Source organism: Octopus bimaculoides, chromosome 16, assembly GCF_046866305.1.
Source record: "Octopus bimaculoides isolate indiv1 chromosome 16, ASM4686630v1, whole genome shotgun sequence".
Lineage (NCBI taxonomy): Eukaryota > Metazoa > Mollusca > Cephalopoda > Octopoda > Octopodidae > Octopus > Octopus bimaculoides.
In genome coordinates, this window is record NC_142943.1 from 45,469,546 (window position 1) to 45,488,346 (window position 18,801).

Genomic DNA, 18,801 nt, shown 5'->3' on the forward strand with positions numbered 1-18,801 from the left:
GTGTATGAATATATGTATCTATGTGTGTATGAATGTATACATGTAAGAACGTATATGGCTGGTTACACTTTGTTAAATGTTTCATACATCTTTATAGTTTTTTTTTTTTTAATAATAGTGTCTTACCTTTTCTCCTTTCATATTTGCTACACACTGCGGTCCAGTAGCAGCCGCAAAAGTTCGCATTCCTAATCGTCTCCAAAACATGTCACATTCTCTGTTGGAATAGAGTTCAGCACTGGTCATGTTGTGTAACTGAAATCTTGCTGCACGTGAATTACGGATGTCACCAATCTCTTCCAATTTATAAACTTCCATTCGGATAGAATTTTGAACTGGATCATGGAGGAAACTGTATATCTTTTGCTGAGCTGGTTTAATTGATTTGTCCATAAAATGTTCCACATAAAAGTTTGTAGTATCATCGTCCAAAGATGGCAGTTGAATCGGTGTATAGCGTGACCAAAAGAAGATATGTCGTTCTCGTGTGGGTACAGCATTTGACAAATAAGCGTCATTGTGATACTGTTTTAGGTTGCTATACTCTCCGGGAAGTATTCGAGCCAAAATTCGCAAATCACGCCTTAAAGACGCTAGCGCCACTCGCGTAATCATAAGAAGAATGAAGCATATAATCTTTTTGAACTCGGCCATAGATATGTGTTATTTGTAAATCACTCAGACATCCAAAACCAATTTCAGGGAAATTAAATATGCATATTTTAAGCATTTAATCAAAATTCTTTTTGTTATAATTCATTGTCGAAATCATTTTTCTCTACCTGGACTACTTTGACACTTCATGCTATCATTGCCATAACTGTTTACATCAGCAAGAAACGATTGTTCATTTTATGAAGGAAGTTTCATGATAGCGCCCGTTAAAACAATTTCATAGCAGATATGTGGTTCCCGTTCATGTACATTATTGTTGGTGCATCTAAAAAATAAAATATAGCATTCACTTAACGTTGTTAATACGATTTAAGTTAATGATTAGTTTAACTAAATTCAGCCCTTATAAAACAATACTTATTAACAAAAATTGTCTGTACAATTTCTTTGCGGACAAAAATAACAAAACAAGCAAAATATTAACGTTTTATGCAGAAATATCTTCACATGTAAAGAAAATCATATCAAACTATTTCACATGCACATCACACTATCATCAATTTATCGTAGATAATCAGGCTGAAAAAATTAACATCACACGCCCTAGCATTTGACAGAAAGTCAATTTACACTCAATTATGGGGAAAACTTTGAATCAATTCATTCCATATGCCCATTCATTTAAACACACATAGAAATAAACACAGAGGCTCAAATGTGTATGTATTTATGTGAATATATATATATATATATATATATATATATATATATATATATATATATATATATATATATACATATATATGCACATGTATAGTTATGTGTGTGCGTAAACACGTCTACTAAATAATTTGACTATTGTATAACCATTAAGTAACCGCTTAAGAAACCAGCTAGTGATGCGATAACGACTTTGCCAAAACAAATTATTTATCATAACATCACAGACAGAAACGTAAACTTTGCTTTTGGCGGGAAACCAAGAAAAAAACATATGTTCACAATTTTTCCGAAACGATTATGAGTCAATCGACATTGCAAGAATTGGTCAATTATGAAGAATAATTTCAGTGAATAACGAAGTAACCAACAATACCTTGCGTTCAAATTATCTTTAAGTAGTAGTAGTAGTAGTAGTAGTAGTAGTAATAGTAGTAGTAGTTCGATCTAGGTGAAATAATTCTGCTTTCAGTGACTCAGAACGATATCTATTTACAAAACAAAATATACAGGGCGTTATGTGGTTAAGAACTTCGCAAACAGGTCCTTCCTGCTTCGATTACGTAGTGTCTTCTGATTCTGTAGCCCCGAATTGGTCAATGTTTCCTTCGCTGGAAAAACATTAATGACTTCCTCTCACTGCATTTCGCTTGTGTATCAGCGGTTTGTGTAAAATAAGCGTATCATACTAACCAGAGATGGTTGTTTGATTAAGGAATTCCTTTCACAAGTACGGAGTTTCAGCTTTAATTGCACTAATTTGTGATTCCACACAATATATATCTGTGTTTTAACTTGATGGTTGTTTTAATTTTCAAGTTCCACCAATAGTCTTTTGACCTAACGGTCTGAATACGGTCAACTTCATTTGTCGGTATTTCCTTTTTTGTTATCCTGTTCTAGACCATTTTGGCAACCGCATTATGCCTCATGGCAAGATAATAACATTCTTTCACAGTTGGCAATAATGTGGTTAATGTCTTCAGTCTTGAGCTTGCAAAACCTAAATCTGTTGTCTGTCAACATTTTCTGCCTTTTATGTTGTAATGAGTGAGGATCTCTTGTTTTTGGAATGCATCGATGTAGCCTTCAAAGTGGGATATATGTATATATGTATGTATGACATTTCCATGAGTAAAATGCACCGATTTTGCCTTAGAGGATAAGCAATTAATTATGAATTTTAACCTCGTGGTATATAACAAAACAGAGATAAGAGAAATCACAAACAAACATTAAGGAATCAATCAACATGAATGAAAGAAAATTTCAGGAAGTCATAATAAGGACGTACTAAACACTTTAAACAGGATTTAATGAGAAAAGAAAAGCTAACAGGCACCAATAAACTGGCAGTTCCAGTAAGAAATGAGTGTTTTAATATTCTCAACTGGACGCCGAATCAATTAGGAAGAGTTGATATGAAAGGCAGAGAAATATAATGCTTTAAGAATACACCACCCAGAATTTTAAGAAAGAAAGATTATATTACCACGAGTATAGGATGATAGGGGTCTTATTTAATTAGGAAACTATTATAAAAGGAATTTCCTGTAGTTGTGCGAACATATCTGTAAAAACAACGGAAGATTGATATTGATGGCTTCAGAATACAAACAAAAACCCTGTTCTTTACATTCAAATAAACCAACAGATATTTAAACAATTGAAATGGTTGGCATTTGCGAGGAAACAGAGAAATAAAACTGAAAATTGTAAAAAGAAAATGCCTACATATATTATATACAAACAAACATACATACATACCCCCCCACACACACACACACACATATATATATATATATATATATATATATATATATATATATATATAGAGAGAGAGAGAGAGAGAGAGAGAGAGAGAGAGAGAAAAGTCGTCAGAATTTAGGGGAAAAAATCTTTTTATTTCTTTATTATTATTAACGCTTTTGTTCCTTTCTTGAACTTGTCAAATAAAATTTTGGGAATTTACAAACAGCTTGTTCATTATATAAAACAGATGTTTTTTGGGGAGTTTTGTCTAGAAGAGAAAATTGTTTTTGTTTTTTGGGGTGAGTTTCCATGACAATGGAGATGGATAGATAGAAATATAGGTAGGTAGATAGGCTAATAGCAAAGAAAGCCCAATCCCGCCCAGAAAATTTCTTATTAAAGTAACAAGTGATTCACTGGAAGAGACAAGGATACGTTCGAATTTAGCTCTATGCTGACTGGAAACAGAAATCGCTCTTCTACAATCACGGAAAATAAGACACGAAGAAAAAGTCAAAAATATTGTCGCAGTTATGTTCGCTGAAATTGCTGAGCGGAGTGACAATGTCATGAAAAACTACAAAATCTATGGAAAGAAGACACAAAGCGGGAAGAAGAGAAATCCATAAAAATGTGGGAAAAACAACAAAAGTAATTCACTAACTATGAAAAAACTATGGAGACAAATCCATTATGAAAACAAAACCATAACAACAACGAAATACGAGGAAATCGAAAACAAACATAGACACTAACCCCAGAGGAACCGGATTGAGGTATTGAACCTCTAATTACCCACTTTTTAATGATATATTTCTTGTACTCCTGATCAAAAGTTTTTCTACTTCCTCATGGGTATGGGGGGGGGGGGTCTTGGCATCTGAGGCTACTCCTTGTGGCCCAATGTTAGGATTCTTTTCTTTTCCAACAGTCTAATCTGTTGAGTGTATATCAAAATAATAATAATAATAATAATAATAATAATAATAATAATAATACATCTTAGGGACATGAAATATTATTAGAAGGGTTCTGTGCACTTGAAAGACTATTGAAAGCAAGTGGTTACCCACATAAATCCTACCAGAAATAAGATCAAACCTGAGTCAAATCAATAATAATAATAATAATAATAATAATAATAATAATAATAATAATAGATGCAGTACCAATTCCCTTATGCAATACCAATGCCATGACGCAGTACCAGGCAGTGGCTCTTTTGGCTTTTGATCTTAACTGACTGGAAGTATTATCCATGTACATTGCTTTGTCTTGGTATAAAAGAGGAATTCTTTGGGGTTTGAATGATTCACCTCTGGAAAACAAACTTTATTCAGGGACCTTTTGAGCGGGATACGCTACTCAACCTGAAGAAAATTCTGAGTCCCAACTGTAAGGTCGTGCGCTGTTTATCTTAAGTTCACCATGCCGCGCACATGTGGCTGTGATGCATGTACTGGGTGTACCCTTATCAGACGGGTAGTCATGATGAGTGTACTGGGCTTCGTATATTTGTACCCCAATAATAATAATAATAATAATAATAATAACAGATTGATACTACTAGAGTTGCATTGATTTAGAAATCTGCTCTATTGGGAACAGCAAGGATTGTAAGAAAAGTTTTCAGTATCTAAGGAAACTGGTTGTGATCCGGTATCAAGTTCACTGATTTCGAATATAAAACACTCGTGCATGCCATGGGTAATAATAATAAAAAAACAATAGTAATGAATATTTTCCTAGTGATCCACATAATATAGGTTAACAATCAACCTATATTATACGTTATATAGTTTGATTCTTGTTAATTTATAGTTAATTAAATGGTGTCGCCTAATAATTACGTAGAAATATTCCGACAGTGAATATCAGTTGGGCGTTGGAGTGAAAATATTTTGATGGGTTTAAATAGTTATTAACACATGAAAAAATCTTCAAATGTATACAAACTGCCTGCCCTAATCATATTTTCTAATATACTGCCAGCTATAATGATGTATATCTTCAAACGGAATATTCAAATCTGTATTAATCTTTTCCATATGGTAGTCTTCCAGAGAAAATTAGTTTCATGCATAGCTTTAATACATACACAACACAAACCAACCTAGAATATCTATATATGGTCCAGTGTTTCATAGCTGCTTAAATAAACAATCGAAACCTAAAAGACGGGGTAAAAGTGAGAGCATATAGAAATCGAATCGTAATCCTTTGGTTAAAACCATAACACTTCACCATAAATCAGTTAGTCATCACCATTTCTCACTCACCGGTTTTTATTGGTTGACGTACCAACTACCCCGACAATTCCATTGTGCTATTAGAAACAGCATACAGCAACCATCTTACTTGACTTTCGTTCTTAACTAAGGGTGTGTGTGTGTGTGTGTGTGTGTGTGTGAGCGCACGCTCTTTGAAATATCCTCTTTCATTAATCAATGTATTAGAGACGGACAGACAGACAGTCAAACATACTGACAGACAGACAGACAGACAGACAGACAGACAGACAGACAGACAGACAGACAGAGAAAGGCAGAGATGGGAAAAGAAAGAGAATAGCATTTCCTTATTAGAATGAGCTTATGGTATTTTAATGGGATTTGCAAAGCACTCATTACTACAGTTGGAAAAGACATCGTTTACTCCATTGAAGTAAACTGCTCACCCAGATATTCTAACGGAAACAATATAACATCAGATTCATATTCACCGCATCTCGACCAGTTACAGAAAGGTAACTTCATTCAGATAGATGTACCAATTAAGTAATACTGTCTTAATTTATTTTCGTGCTTGAGGAGAAATCTGATCTATACTTGCAGACAGAGACAACTATAAACATGCTTTAGTATTACATGACCTCATCAACATGGTGTGTAGTTTACCATTAAATAATAATAATAATAATAATAATAATAATAATAATAATAATAATAATAATAATAATAATAATAATAATAATAATAGGATGGAATAAAATCTAAGCAGTTAATACGTGGGCGATAGCATCACTTTGGTATGGAGCGGGAATTGTAAGATGGCAAAAGAGAGAAATGCTGAAAATGGATACCCCAAGACCAGAAAAATGTTGACAGTACACGGAGCCTTCCACCGTAAGAGTGACACCGATAGGCTGTACTTGTCCAGAAGAAAGGGTGGGACAGGTTCGATCAGTTGCCAGGATTTATCGAAGCAGAAGAAAACACTGTTGAAACACACGAAGAAGGCCGGCGTCATCAAAACTGAAAACTGTGTAACTAAAGAAAAATTTAAAGAAGAAATGAACAAAAAAATAGAAAAAGCATGGAAGGAAAAAATGTACGGTGAGTTTGCAAGAGATGTGAACGCCAAGACAGATGCAGAGGACCGGTGGCTATTGATGAGAAGGAGTGACCTGAAGATAGAGATAGAAGCATTCATATGTATATGAGCAGCTCAGGAACAAGCGTTAAGAACCAATCACAGGAAGTGCAGAATTGACAACACTACCGATAGCGGCAAATGCAGAATGGGTGGTGAGAGGGGTGAAACAGTATGACACATCGTTCTCGAATGCCCGAAATTGCACAACGCGAATACAAACGACGCCGTGACAATGTTGCAAAAAAGATCCTTTGGGAACTCTGTGGAAATCACGGTCTACAAAGAGCAAAGACGAGGTACGAACAGCTGACACTTTCCATCATACCCAGAAAAATAAGCTGTGAGTTTTCATATAATAATAATATTGATGATGATGATGATGATGATGATGATGATGATGATGATGATAACTAACAGGACCCGTGAATATTTCACGGAATTAATGGTAAATTTAGTTCTGAAAACTTTATCCAAAAAAACCTGAAAGTGTAGCCAGTGTTGTGTCTGTATGGAAAGAGAGTCTCTCATCTGCTAATTATTGAAAAGTGAAAGAAATTGGAATACGATGATTACTTAATACACTTTATATATACACCTCATACACTTTATGCAGAATTTTAGACTTAAGATACAGTACTCTCACTCTTCGCCTTACTCTCTTTTTCCCTCTACTTCTTATTTCGCTCTTCGCCTTTCCCTTCAACTAATCACGTAAAAGTGTTACAGACGGGCTAAATAACGGAGGAAAAAAACATAGTTAAAAAAATTACACATTTTACTCGCCACTACCCCTTCCTCCCCTTATCGCCCCACCCCCTCCCATTCCTCTCAACTCTTCCATCCGTCTCATCCCCCTCCCCTTCAGCTAACCACATGGACTTCTGAGCGGTATAAGCTACTCAACCTGAAGAAAATTCTAACCGAGCCCCACCTGCAAGATCGTGCGTTGTTTATCTCGATACAAGATCAACATGTCGTGCACATATGGCTGTGATGCACGTGCCTGGTGTACTCTTATCAGATGGGTATATTGGGTTTCGTGTATTTGTACCCTAGTGTCACCTTGATGGTATGCGCTGCTCTCTCACTCTGTAATAATAATAATAATAATAATAATAATAATAATAACAATAATAATAATAATAATAATCTTCCAGATGTGGAAGAAAGTAAAGAATTTGGGGTGGAACAGGCTGGCGAAACAAGGCGCAGAGTAACCAACAAGAGCGGAAAGACAACTTGCAACTGTACCAAGACAAAAGGATATCAGAATTCATCTACGAGGGGATGTTCATTAAATATTTACCCTGACCTACTTCCCACGGAATGGGATAAACGAAACTCGACATAATCATTATTCCTTCTCTACATAGTCACCACCAATGTTGACACACTTTTCCCATCACTTTATGCAGCTGTGAAGACCTCTTCTGTAGAAGTCAGTAGGTTGTGACTTTACCTTGGAAATAAGTTCATTATCATCCGAAATGTGCTTCCCCTTCAAAAAAGCCTTCATAGTTGGAAAGAGGCAGCAGTCAGATGGTGCAATGTCAGTAGAGTAAGGGGGGGAGGATTTCATAGCCACGGGAGTGTGCTTTCATCTGGGCAACATGCGCATTGTGAACTGGGCGTCGTCTTGGAGGAAGCGAACTCCTTTGGTCAGCATGCCGCGTCTCTCTGCTTTGACAGCGTCCTGCAATTTCAGCAGCAGAAAAGAACAATATGCCCCGCTAATTGTGGTTCCCTTTGCCAGAAAATCCATCATCATTACTCCGCGCTGGTCCCAAAAGACTGTAGTATTCACCTTGCCCGCTGAGGGTTGGACACGAGCTTTCTTTGGAGGTGGTGCATGCTTCCATTGCTTCGACTGGACTTTAGTCTCAGAATCATAGTGATAGACCCATGTTTTATCTTGTGTGATAAGTCTGCCGAAAAAGTCCTCCTCGTTTTCTTAGCACAGTGCCAAAAGAGCCTGGAGACAATTAACTCGTTCCTGCTTCTGAAAAGGTGTGAGCGCCCGGGGAATCCATCGTGCAGACAACTTCCGCATATGCAAATGGTCGTGAATGATTTTTTTTTCCACGGACCCTACACTTATCTCCACTCCTTGGGCTAGTTTACCGAATAGTTATGCGGTGATCCTTCAAGATGGCGGCTTCAAATTTATGGACGGTGTCGTCATCAATGGCAGGATGTGGTGGTCCAGGAATAGGAGCAGTTTCATAACACAAAAATTATTTACTGAAAAGTGACGAATAATTATTGGTCAGTATAATCAAAAAATAATAAGGAATAACTCAAGTGAATTAATGTCATGAATTTGGTTTGAAATTATTTCCGCTTACTTTGACACTTGCTAACATTTTTTACTAAATTTCAAATTTCATTTTCCAACTAAAAGGAAGATTCCAATTCATTGAAAAACTTTTGAGTTCATTATTCAGAACAGCTTATCTAAATTCATGTCATTGTCTCTTTTTAGTTATATCCCATAGTTCATTATATTTGAACACTTTTCAGCTTATCGTACTTCGATACGAAAACAATTCATAACCTTCGTCTCCGTAAACCATTATTGTCTCTAAAAGTTGTTTCTTTTTATATATTTACTATGGATTGCTTGACGCTAACTTTCTTCCTACACCTCGATCCCTGGATCTTTATATATATATAGAGAGAGAGGTAATTCCATACTTGTTGTACTTATTCAATATCCGCATTTCATTCTTCCAAGGGATAGCTTTCTGCCGCTACTTAAAGAATGCGGCTATGTTCTCAAGTGAGTAAGTTTGAATGTCTAGTGATAGTTTGGCAACAGTTAAGAATTCTCTACACACAAAACTAAAGAGAAGAAGGTATATATGTATATATATATATATATATATATATATATATATATATATATGAGTCTTACTGCACAGGTACATAACAATTACGGGCTTTCGTTTCTGTTTATACCCTACAAAATTAGTGGGTTTACATTCAGTATATACAACTGTATATATATGCATATATTTATATGCGTTTGTATTGTATTGATAGACGGATAAATACATTTGTCTATGTAGATGTATTTCATTATGTTTCTGTATTTATTTGTACATTTATTCCACCTTCAAAGTCCTCAACTTTCAAGTCACAAGAGTGCAAGTTTGTTACATATTCCAGTTGATTCTCAAACATACACTTTATAACATTATAACGATTCAACTAACTCGATATCACATATTTGTTATAACGGTACACTTTACAGGCCTCTGCTCTTGTTTGGTATCAAAATACACAGAAATTCTGAATGGTTGGCATGCGTGGATTATCAAGTTTACTATACGATAGTTTATTATGCTTTATATGAGTTATTTCTATCTCAGTTCCAATAACATATGGAAATTATTATAAACTGCAAAGTATGGTTTTTAGCTTCAGTTTATTTCCTGGAAGTAAAAGGCTTTGAGATAAAATTCAAAAATACTAAAGCAAACATGTCTGAAGTCAAAACTCAAGCTAAATCTGAAAAAAGAACCATTGTGTACAGTTTTATTATTTTTTGTTCTTATAATCATGTATATACTTGTACATAGAAACATATGCTTGCTCTACATCTTGGAGATTATTACACGAATACATACACATCATAGATTCGTTGACATATGGTGACTTACAAAAAATACTCATCTTGACTGAAATAAATAGAATATTTTATGTATGTATGTGCATATATATATATATATATATATATATATGACGGGTGTGCATGCATATGTCTGTGGGTGTGAATGTTTGTATTGCATTTATGTGTGTATTTACATACATCTGTATGTGTGTGCGTGTGCATATATATATATATATATATATATATATATATATATATATATATATACATATATATATACATACAGACATGTACAGATACATATATAGACATGTATACTGCTTTTTTATATGAATGTGTTTATATATAGGTATATAGATCACAAATACATGCATGTATACATATATCACACACACACACACACGCAAATATATACACACATCACCGTGTGTGTGTGTGTGTTAAAAATGGTAGTTTATAATCATAAAAATAGGCAAGCATTATCCTTTATAATTAAATTTAGCTGAACCCGGTGCAGCAGTGTTTGTATTTCTAAAGTATATTTTTAAATCTATAACATTTGGAAACAATGAAAAATTTAGAAAACAGGTTGTAGTCTTACATCCTTTCTTGTAAAACATAACATTGTTCCCGGAATATAATAGTTTAGTATTATCCAGTTCATAATACTAGTCAGAGTTACTAAAGTTTATTTGTATGTGAGGATATTCTAAAACGTCTTCATCGGCAAATTTGTGTAACTTGTACAACGTATTTTCCGTGAATTTAATATATATCCTGACTGATGATAGCTCACATTTATTCCATACATAAATATCATATTTATTTAATATATTCTACAACTGAGTAAAACAATTATCTCGTTTGTTTAACTTCTAGAAATATATATTCAATGTGTGTCTGTGCATATGTATTTAAAGTCAATACAATCAAGCTTGTTGCCGTGAATGGTGATGATAGAAAAATAGATATGTTTCTCCAATTTCTTTTGATGAGACAAAGGCAAACGCCTTCTAAGTTAAACATGTGATTAAAGATAGTCCTAATGTGAATTGCTTTACTCAATTGTTAGAGAGTAGTAGCAGGCCTGAAAGGGTGGGCTTTCTCGGATTTCGGCATAACAAGTGTTGGGTTGCAAAACACGAATAACAGAAACAGAGATACAGTTGTCAGTGGGAGGTAAATCCCTTGGTTTCGATGGCCTCTGTCCAACAAGCTGTCGAGATACGCGCTTGACTTGTTCGGTTGTCAGATTAAATGCCTACAGAAAGGAACTGCTTTGTCTGTGAGTGCTATTCTTCCGCACTACTTCGGAATATGTTGCTGCTCTATCTCATTGCCTTTGTACGTGTTAACTCTTGAACAACTATTGAAGAAGTGAAATATGTTTGGGGACATTTCTTTTGAACTGATTCGCGAGAAAGCCCTGTCGAAATACCGAGACGGTATCCAACAACACTAAAAATGAAATAGTGTTGTACTAAAGGAGTACAAGGTGATAGAGAAGCACGAATTTATCCTGTTAAATCGGTGGTCTTGTAGCTTGGCATCTAGAGAGACCAGTGCATTCTGGCCAGCTTCATAAGTCGCTAGTCGGAAGAATATGCTAAGATATTCGGGGTCTGGTAAGTACCACCAGTTCTGGTAAGTACTACCACTTCCTAGGCAACTGGTTACAAAGCGCGAAGCCTTTTATATGAAGATATCAAGGGTGACAGAGGTGGAGCAAATTATTCAAGTGAGATATGTACTGTGTTGAAGTATTTGGTCTGGCTTTTTGATTCTGGGGTCAAATCTCGGGTTGATAAAATAAAGTACCAATCAAGTACTAGAGTCGATAGTACTGACTTTATCTTTTACTTTAAAACTGCTAGCCTTGTGGCTAAATCATCATCGTCACCATCATCATTATCATAATATTAATCGTCGTCGACGACGTCATTATCGTCATCATTATTATTATTATTATTGAACTTTGATAATTAAATTAACGTGCATGGGAGCTGTTCATAAGGAAGAGACAAACTCAACTAGAAATCTCTTGCACCAGAGGCCGATTTGCTGCTCACACGTCACTCTCAGCAATAAGTAACGTCTATACAATGTTGTGCAGAGGTGAGTGGAAAGCAAAGACCTTATACTAACTTAACTACTGAATTGCAGTAAATAATGTATCTATAATCCCATTTTCGTAAAACAGGAATTACATATTCGAGTGGTGTTCAATTGGTACATATTTTTTCGACTCCGAAAAGATGAAGAGCAAAGTCAACCTCGGCAGAATTTGAACTAAGAACATGAAGACGAACGAGTACGGCTAAGCTTTTTGCCCGACGCGCTAAAAGATTGTTAGCTCCCAACTTTTCATTTCCCTACAAGGTGTTGATGTACTCTCAAAGAGGATCGGGCCAATCCAATTCCAAAACCACATTCTGGTCAGGCGAAATAAAAGGATCAACCTCCTCACCATGCTCGTCTTTCATGAAATTTGTTGGAAGAAGTAGTTCTGTCTTAAACTTCACTTCCTGCCTTAAGAAAAACTTGAAGTTTTGACCGAAGCCCTGTTTTCAGTCCTTTGAACATTTCCTAACTTCGTCCACCGTACTAGCTTTTTCGTTATAGTTACCAAGCAGGGGAAAACAATTTACTCTTCCTTACCAAAGAAGGCTCTGGGTTGAACTCAGTGGTTTCTGTACAAAGCTAGATACCTATTACGCACCCTAACAGCTATTCTACACGATTTCATAAATTGACATACCATGAGCACCAAACGACTGAGTGTAGGAGGGTTTCGCCATCTTCCTTACATTTTTACAGGTCAGGTTGACACCAATGTTGTTCAGTGCATCCTCGTCGACTCCCAGAACAACCACAAAAACTTCGTTGTTCATAATCTGCATTAATACTTATTGAAATCCAAGGTTTAACATTGCGTCATCCATTCTGTCCAGTAATTAAAATGCTGTGAGCGCCTGATGTTACTCTAGATTCCGAGAATCCATTAGCAATATATGCTTGACCAAATTTTGCAGCTTAGTTATAAGAGTGAGGTATAAGGAACGGGTGTCTGGCTATCGATGACCATATCGGCAGAAATCTGTTTTGATGAACCAGCTCAGCATATCACAGCATTCTGAACACCGTTGTGGGTATTAGCAATAGATGAGTTTTCTGATGAAAAAAAAACTTCTCTCTTCAAGAAACAGAATAACAGATGCTCTGATCTAGGCAGTCATTTCCTGTGGTTGGCAACGTTGGGAACAAATTTAAGAGGGAAATAGACACATGAAAAGTGGAGAAACGGTTTTAAAAGAAAAATTGAAAGAACTAACAAAAGTAAAAAGAAGAGAAACACACATCAGAACAGTCGACAGTGAAGAGATAAGAAGTAACATAAAAAAGGAAAAAGAAATGAAGATAAAAAAAAACACCGAACCAAGGTAGCCAAATCGTAGCCTGAAGTGTCGTTACTCCTTGGGGTTACTGTAGATATGCTGACATTTGATATAAATGAATAACATTACATGAGCTTTTTATAATTAATATGATTTGCATTGACAGGGAAGTTTTCCTGACCATGTAAATACTCAAGTTTACTTAAACCAATATGACCTCATTATCCTAACAATATATTGAAATTTGTTCATGTTTTTAACGTGAAAAAAAAAATGTTTAGCATCGGTTGCAGGTCGGACAAGTTAAACATTAATTTGTTTTAGTGTATGCAGTACAGAAGTTCAACAGTAACTAGAATAGTGAGAGATAAGAGGAGACACATTGCCAGGGAAGCAATAGAAAATATATAAATACTTCAGTTAAAACCGTTGTTTTTTTTTTATGATCTTACATTTTCGTAGAAACTTAGAAACGCAATGGTTCTTCTTTCATTTAACATTTACACAACCTATAAATATTTGCCGAAACCTGGCAATTTTAATAGAATTACTAAACTCGATTACTTCAGGGCATATCACGTAAATGTTGTACACTAATTGTCAAAAGTATGTTAGTATAGACATAACTGTGTGTTTAAGTTTCCCACGAAACTACGCAGTTTCGGGTTCAATTCCTCTGACCGTCTTCTACCATAGCCTTGTTTCAACCAAAACATCGTTAATTAAATCTAGAAGACAAAAACAATACTGAATCCCATCACAAGTACTGTTCTGCCGTTCTGTTCCTTCTGTGTCTTTAATGGAACCCACTTCGACATCAGTTTTGAAGGCGACAGTCTAATAACTTCCTCCCACCGGTCTTGGGAGCTTCCTTTTTTTCTGACTAATGTCAGAAAATTTGTTTTAAAACAACAAAAAATGAATTGCAGATATCATCTACACAGGATAGAACGATTAAATAATGGTGACTCTACTGAAGTGGATGATCTTTAACCGAGTCGAAATTATCTTTCCATTATTAAATACATCATACTCGTACATCAAAACATTGTTTAAGATCAACATTTAATAACTCTACATTGTTATACTCAGCTACATAACTATTTTGTCATTTCGAAGGTTGTCATTACATAATTTCCTGACAATGATTGATTAAAATAAGCATTTTTGGAACTATATATGTGTGAGTGCATGCGTATGTATGTATATATATATATATATATATATATATATATATATATATATATATATGCATTAACCTAGATACGTACATACGTGTGTGTGTGTGTAAATATATACATCCATATATATATATATATATATACATATAAGATATATATATATATATATATATATAAATATATATATATAGACATTCATACACAGAATAATGGAGTGAAAGTCAAGATAACTGTGTGTACGCGCGCGCGCGTGTAAATGTGAACGTGTGAATGAGTGCGCGCGCACGTGCATACAAACGCTCGTTTCCGTATTTATATAAGTTCTTCGTCTCAATTAGAGTAGAAGCTAGCAGCAGATAAAAATGTATCTGGGTGTATGGTGAGGTGGAGTTGCGATGGCCATGTGGAAGTAACATTAACAGTACTAAGAAGAAACCACTTCAGTCAAAACGACATCTGCTATGACATTACACATTTTTAATCCGTCTGGCCGTCCTCCCCACCCCCACCCCCGGGAAATATATTTATATAAATTTTGTCTGCGGGGAACTTCTTCCACAAACAGCGAAAAGAGACGGTATTTATTGTCTGGCAACAGATATAAAAGGGTTCAACTTTCGGGTTGCTCCATAACATTATAACTCTCATTTATTTATAATCACCAGGTACCGTTACGACAGTTCCTGGATTGATGGATAGAATCGGTAAAGCATTATTTAGCTACATATTTCTCCGTTCAGAGATCAAATCCCGTCATGGCTGACTTTCTCTTTCATTCTTCAGGAGTCGATAAAATAAAATTCATCGATTTAGCCTCTATCTCGTATCTCAAAATTCTAGGTCTTGTGTCTATGTAAAATATTTTTTTTAAAGAAAGTAGTTAACGGAGAAAGCAGCGGATCAGCTGTTTTTCCACTGCAGCCACAACACATGAATTGTGGTTTACGAGTGTCCATCTCTCTCCTTTCCACCAAAACTTTTAGAAATTCTGAAAAAAAGCCATGGGTGGGCTGTTCTTGCTCCTTTGATTAACCCACAAAAATGAAACGGTCAACTGTCAAACTTTTAGTGATTATATCTTTCTGATCTGAGATCGACTTTCGTAACATACCAATTATATTTTTCAGCTGAAAATTAATAAGCCCCATCTCCTGTATGGTATGGCATCGGAATGATTCAAATGCGAATGAGTGGGATTAAATAATTCCATGTGTAAATAGTTTGGTCATATGTAACAATTTCATCGGTGCATCAACAAAGGTTACGAAGGTTCGATTCCCACTTACGCTCACATTTTATTAGATTACTCGTTGGTTTTGTGTGTGTGTGTGTGTGTGTGTGTATGTCTGTGTGTGTGTGTGTGTGTGTGTGTGGAAGTCTGTGTATTCGTATGTGTCTGTGTGTATATATGAGCGTACGTGTCTATGTATATAGTGGTGTATGGCTACGTTGTATGCAGTGGCGGGATAACAATTTGAATGTGAATTGTGTTGATAATTTGCGTTACGTTAATGATTTTTACATCTAAATATGATAATAAACACAGTATACAAATGCTCTGTATTATATCAGTAATCGTATTGACAACGTTCGTTGAAAGTGAATTGATTGGCGAGAAATAACTGCGAATTGTACAACGTTCAACTCAATTGGTCTGAGTGAAAGAGAGATTGCTGCAATTCTTAGTGAAGTTATAAAGCATATATATATTGTTATATTTGTTAGAATTATCCGTAGCTATATGAGAAAATGTATTCAAGAAGTTAAATAGAAAAAATATGGCAAGAAATACATTTTTATGCGAAAGTTTGTAAACATTTCAGTAAAACTGCAGGATATTTGGCCAAAGCTTACAGCTACGATAAGAGGCTTGGCTTTAAAAGATTCGGCAAACGTAGATGCTAATGTTATCTCTATTTTAAATCTAAATGTATATATTATTTAGCTTGAGATTGTACCAAATCCTGTAGGCGTGATGATGATGATGATGATGATGATGATGATGATGATGATGATGATGATGATGATGGTGGTGGTGGTGGTGGTGGTGGTGGTGGTGATTAGTGCTTGTAATAATGATTACTCTGCTGGACATTGTGATGATGGACTTGGTGGAAAACAGTTGGTGTAATGAAATTAGTCGGACAGATGTAGAGGGTTGGCTTTTTTAAATTTTATTTTGCTCTCTATTTCCATGAATGTAGAGAATGTTATCAGAGGTTTGGCTCTCTGATATTTCCTGCTAGTTATTCATCTGTCTGGCAGAAAATAACGCTTAGTTCTATACTACTACTACTATTACTACTGCTACTACTACTACTACTACTGCTGCTTCTGCTGCTACCATCACCACAACGGCAACGGATAACTAATGACTGTCCAACTGTAGTTGTCACTGTAAAGTAGGAAAAAAGTAAAATTGAATGTCCACAAAGTTGAAACCAATAAGTTTTTAAAGCAAAAGCTTCATACATCTCCGAATTCGTTGAAAACACATTTCCTTCACTAATAAAAAAAACTGGTTTTAACCTTCGAGAGAAAATTTGCAAAGTAGAATGAGACAACCGTCTGATCCAGATGTGTCAAAATTCAAAACGAGTGAGAGGTTTTATTATTACTATCATCATCATCATCATCATCATCATCATCATCATCTCAGGTTTTGTTGCAACTCTTGGAGTCATGCTTGCTGCCTGCGGCACCATGTTATCCGTTCCTTTCAGCTCGCTATTACTTTCCTGATTATTCTGGCCATGCCAAGGAGGCAGACCTTTTGTAACAGTTCTACTTGGCATTCTATTCTCATTTCCTTTATATTCCTCTTGATGCCTTCTGATACTGATTCCAAGAACCCAATAATAATTGGCACTATTTTCACCTTCTTCATTTTCCATAGCTGAGCTATTTCATACTTAAGAGGATTCTATATATCTCTTTTTACACCTTCCTTCTTGGCTATTCGTAGGTTAAAGGGGCATGCAACATCAGCTACGCAGCACATGTGATGCATCTTGTCCACTGCCACCAGATCCAGTCTGTTATGCTCTAGCAGCTGATTTGTTTGGATTGGGAAATCTCAGTGGATTGGATTTTGCTAGTCTCCGACTCTGTCACTCTCTGCGGTTTGTGTTCATACCATGTCTTGCCTCTCTCTAGCCACCACTTTTCACACGGTTTCCAATGTAGCACTTTCACTACCTGATCGCGTCGCCACAACTTGTAGTGGTTTGGGGCAAGTCTAGGGCATTCATTCACTCTATTACAGATGCAGCACAGTTGACACACTTGCTCATTCCCAAGGTTGAGCCTCCAATTTGTGGCCAAAGCTTGGTCTTGCGCTGCCAATATAATGCTCTCAGTCTCTTTGTTCAGTGTTGCTTTCTTCAGCCATCTCCCACCTGTGCTTTCCAGCAACTTCCGTTGTGGTTACAATGGAATTGATTCTGTAGTCCCTTCTTGAGTAATGCTAACACATGTCCTTTTTGTACCTTCTTATTTTGTTTTCCCCTTTTTCTCTGTTTCCGGTACTCCCCCACTCCTAACTGACATTAAGCAAGGTTTCTTTACTTTGAGATAGGCATCTCATTATTATTATTTTGGCTTGGCTTAGGTTTGGTCTTATTCCTGGTAAGAATTATGCGGATAGAAGGTTACAGCCTGTAACCGTAGGTATCTACAAGTTTTCAGCAGTGTTTAACGTGCTTAGCTCCCCCTTGATAATCCTTGTTGTCCCTAAGAGAAAAACTTTCTGTAGGGGCTCTTATCGAGCGTTCTATTTGAATCTCCGTCAGCCAATTAGTATTTATTTTATCTACTCCAAAAGAACGAAAGGCAAATTCGATCTGGGCAGAATTTAAAACCAGAAGGCAAAGACGGTCAGAATGCCGCTCGGCAGTTTGCCTGGTGTGCTCACGATTCTGCCAGTTCACCGCATTCCTTTTGTATATAATATTGGTTTCAAATTTTGGCACAAGACCAGCAATTTCGTAGGTGGGGGTAAGTTGATTACATTGACCCCAGTGCTCAACTAGATTTATTTTATCGAACCCGAAAGGATGAAAAGTAAAGTCGACATGAGCGCTTTTTGTAATTAAATATTCTTTTCTACTCAAGGCACAAGGCCCGAAATTTTGGGGGAGGGGGCCAGTCG

The 18,801-nt window shown here is 35.9% G+C and overlaps 1 protein-coding gene across 11 annotated transcripts in view; it reads right to left on the minus strand.

Annotated features, from left to right (window-relative positions):
* LOC106877392 (uncharacterized) overlaps positions 1 to 18,801 on the minus strand; it is a 128,218-nt gene that overhangs the window by 61,754 nt on the left and 47,663 nt on the right. For all 11 annotated transcript variants that reach the window (XM_089364562.1, XM_089364556.1, XM_089364559.1 and 8 more), the window contains one exon: positions 127 to 940. In XM_089364562.1, coding sequence (XP_089220688.1) covers positions 127 to 654 — 528 coding nt within the window. In that variant the 5' untranslated portion in view covers positions 655 to 940. The remainder of the gene's footprint in view (positions 1 to 126; positions 941 to 18,801) is intronic.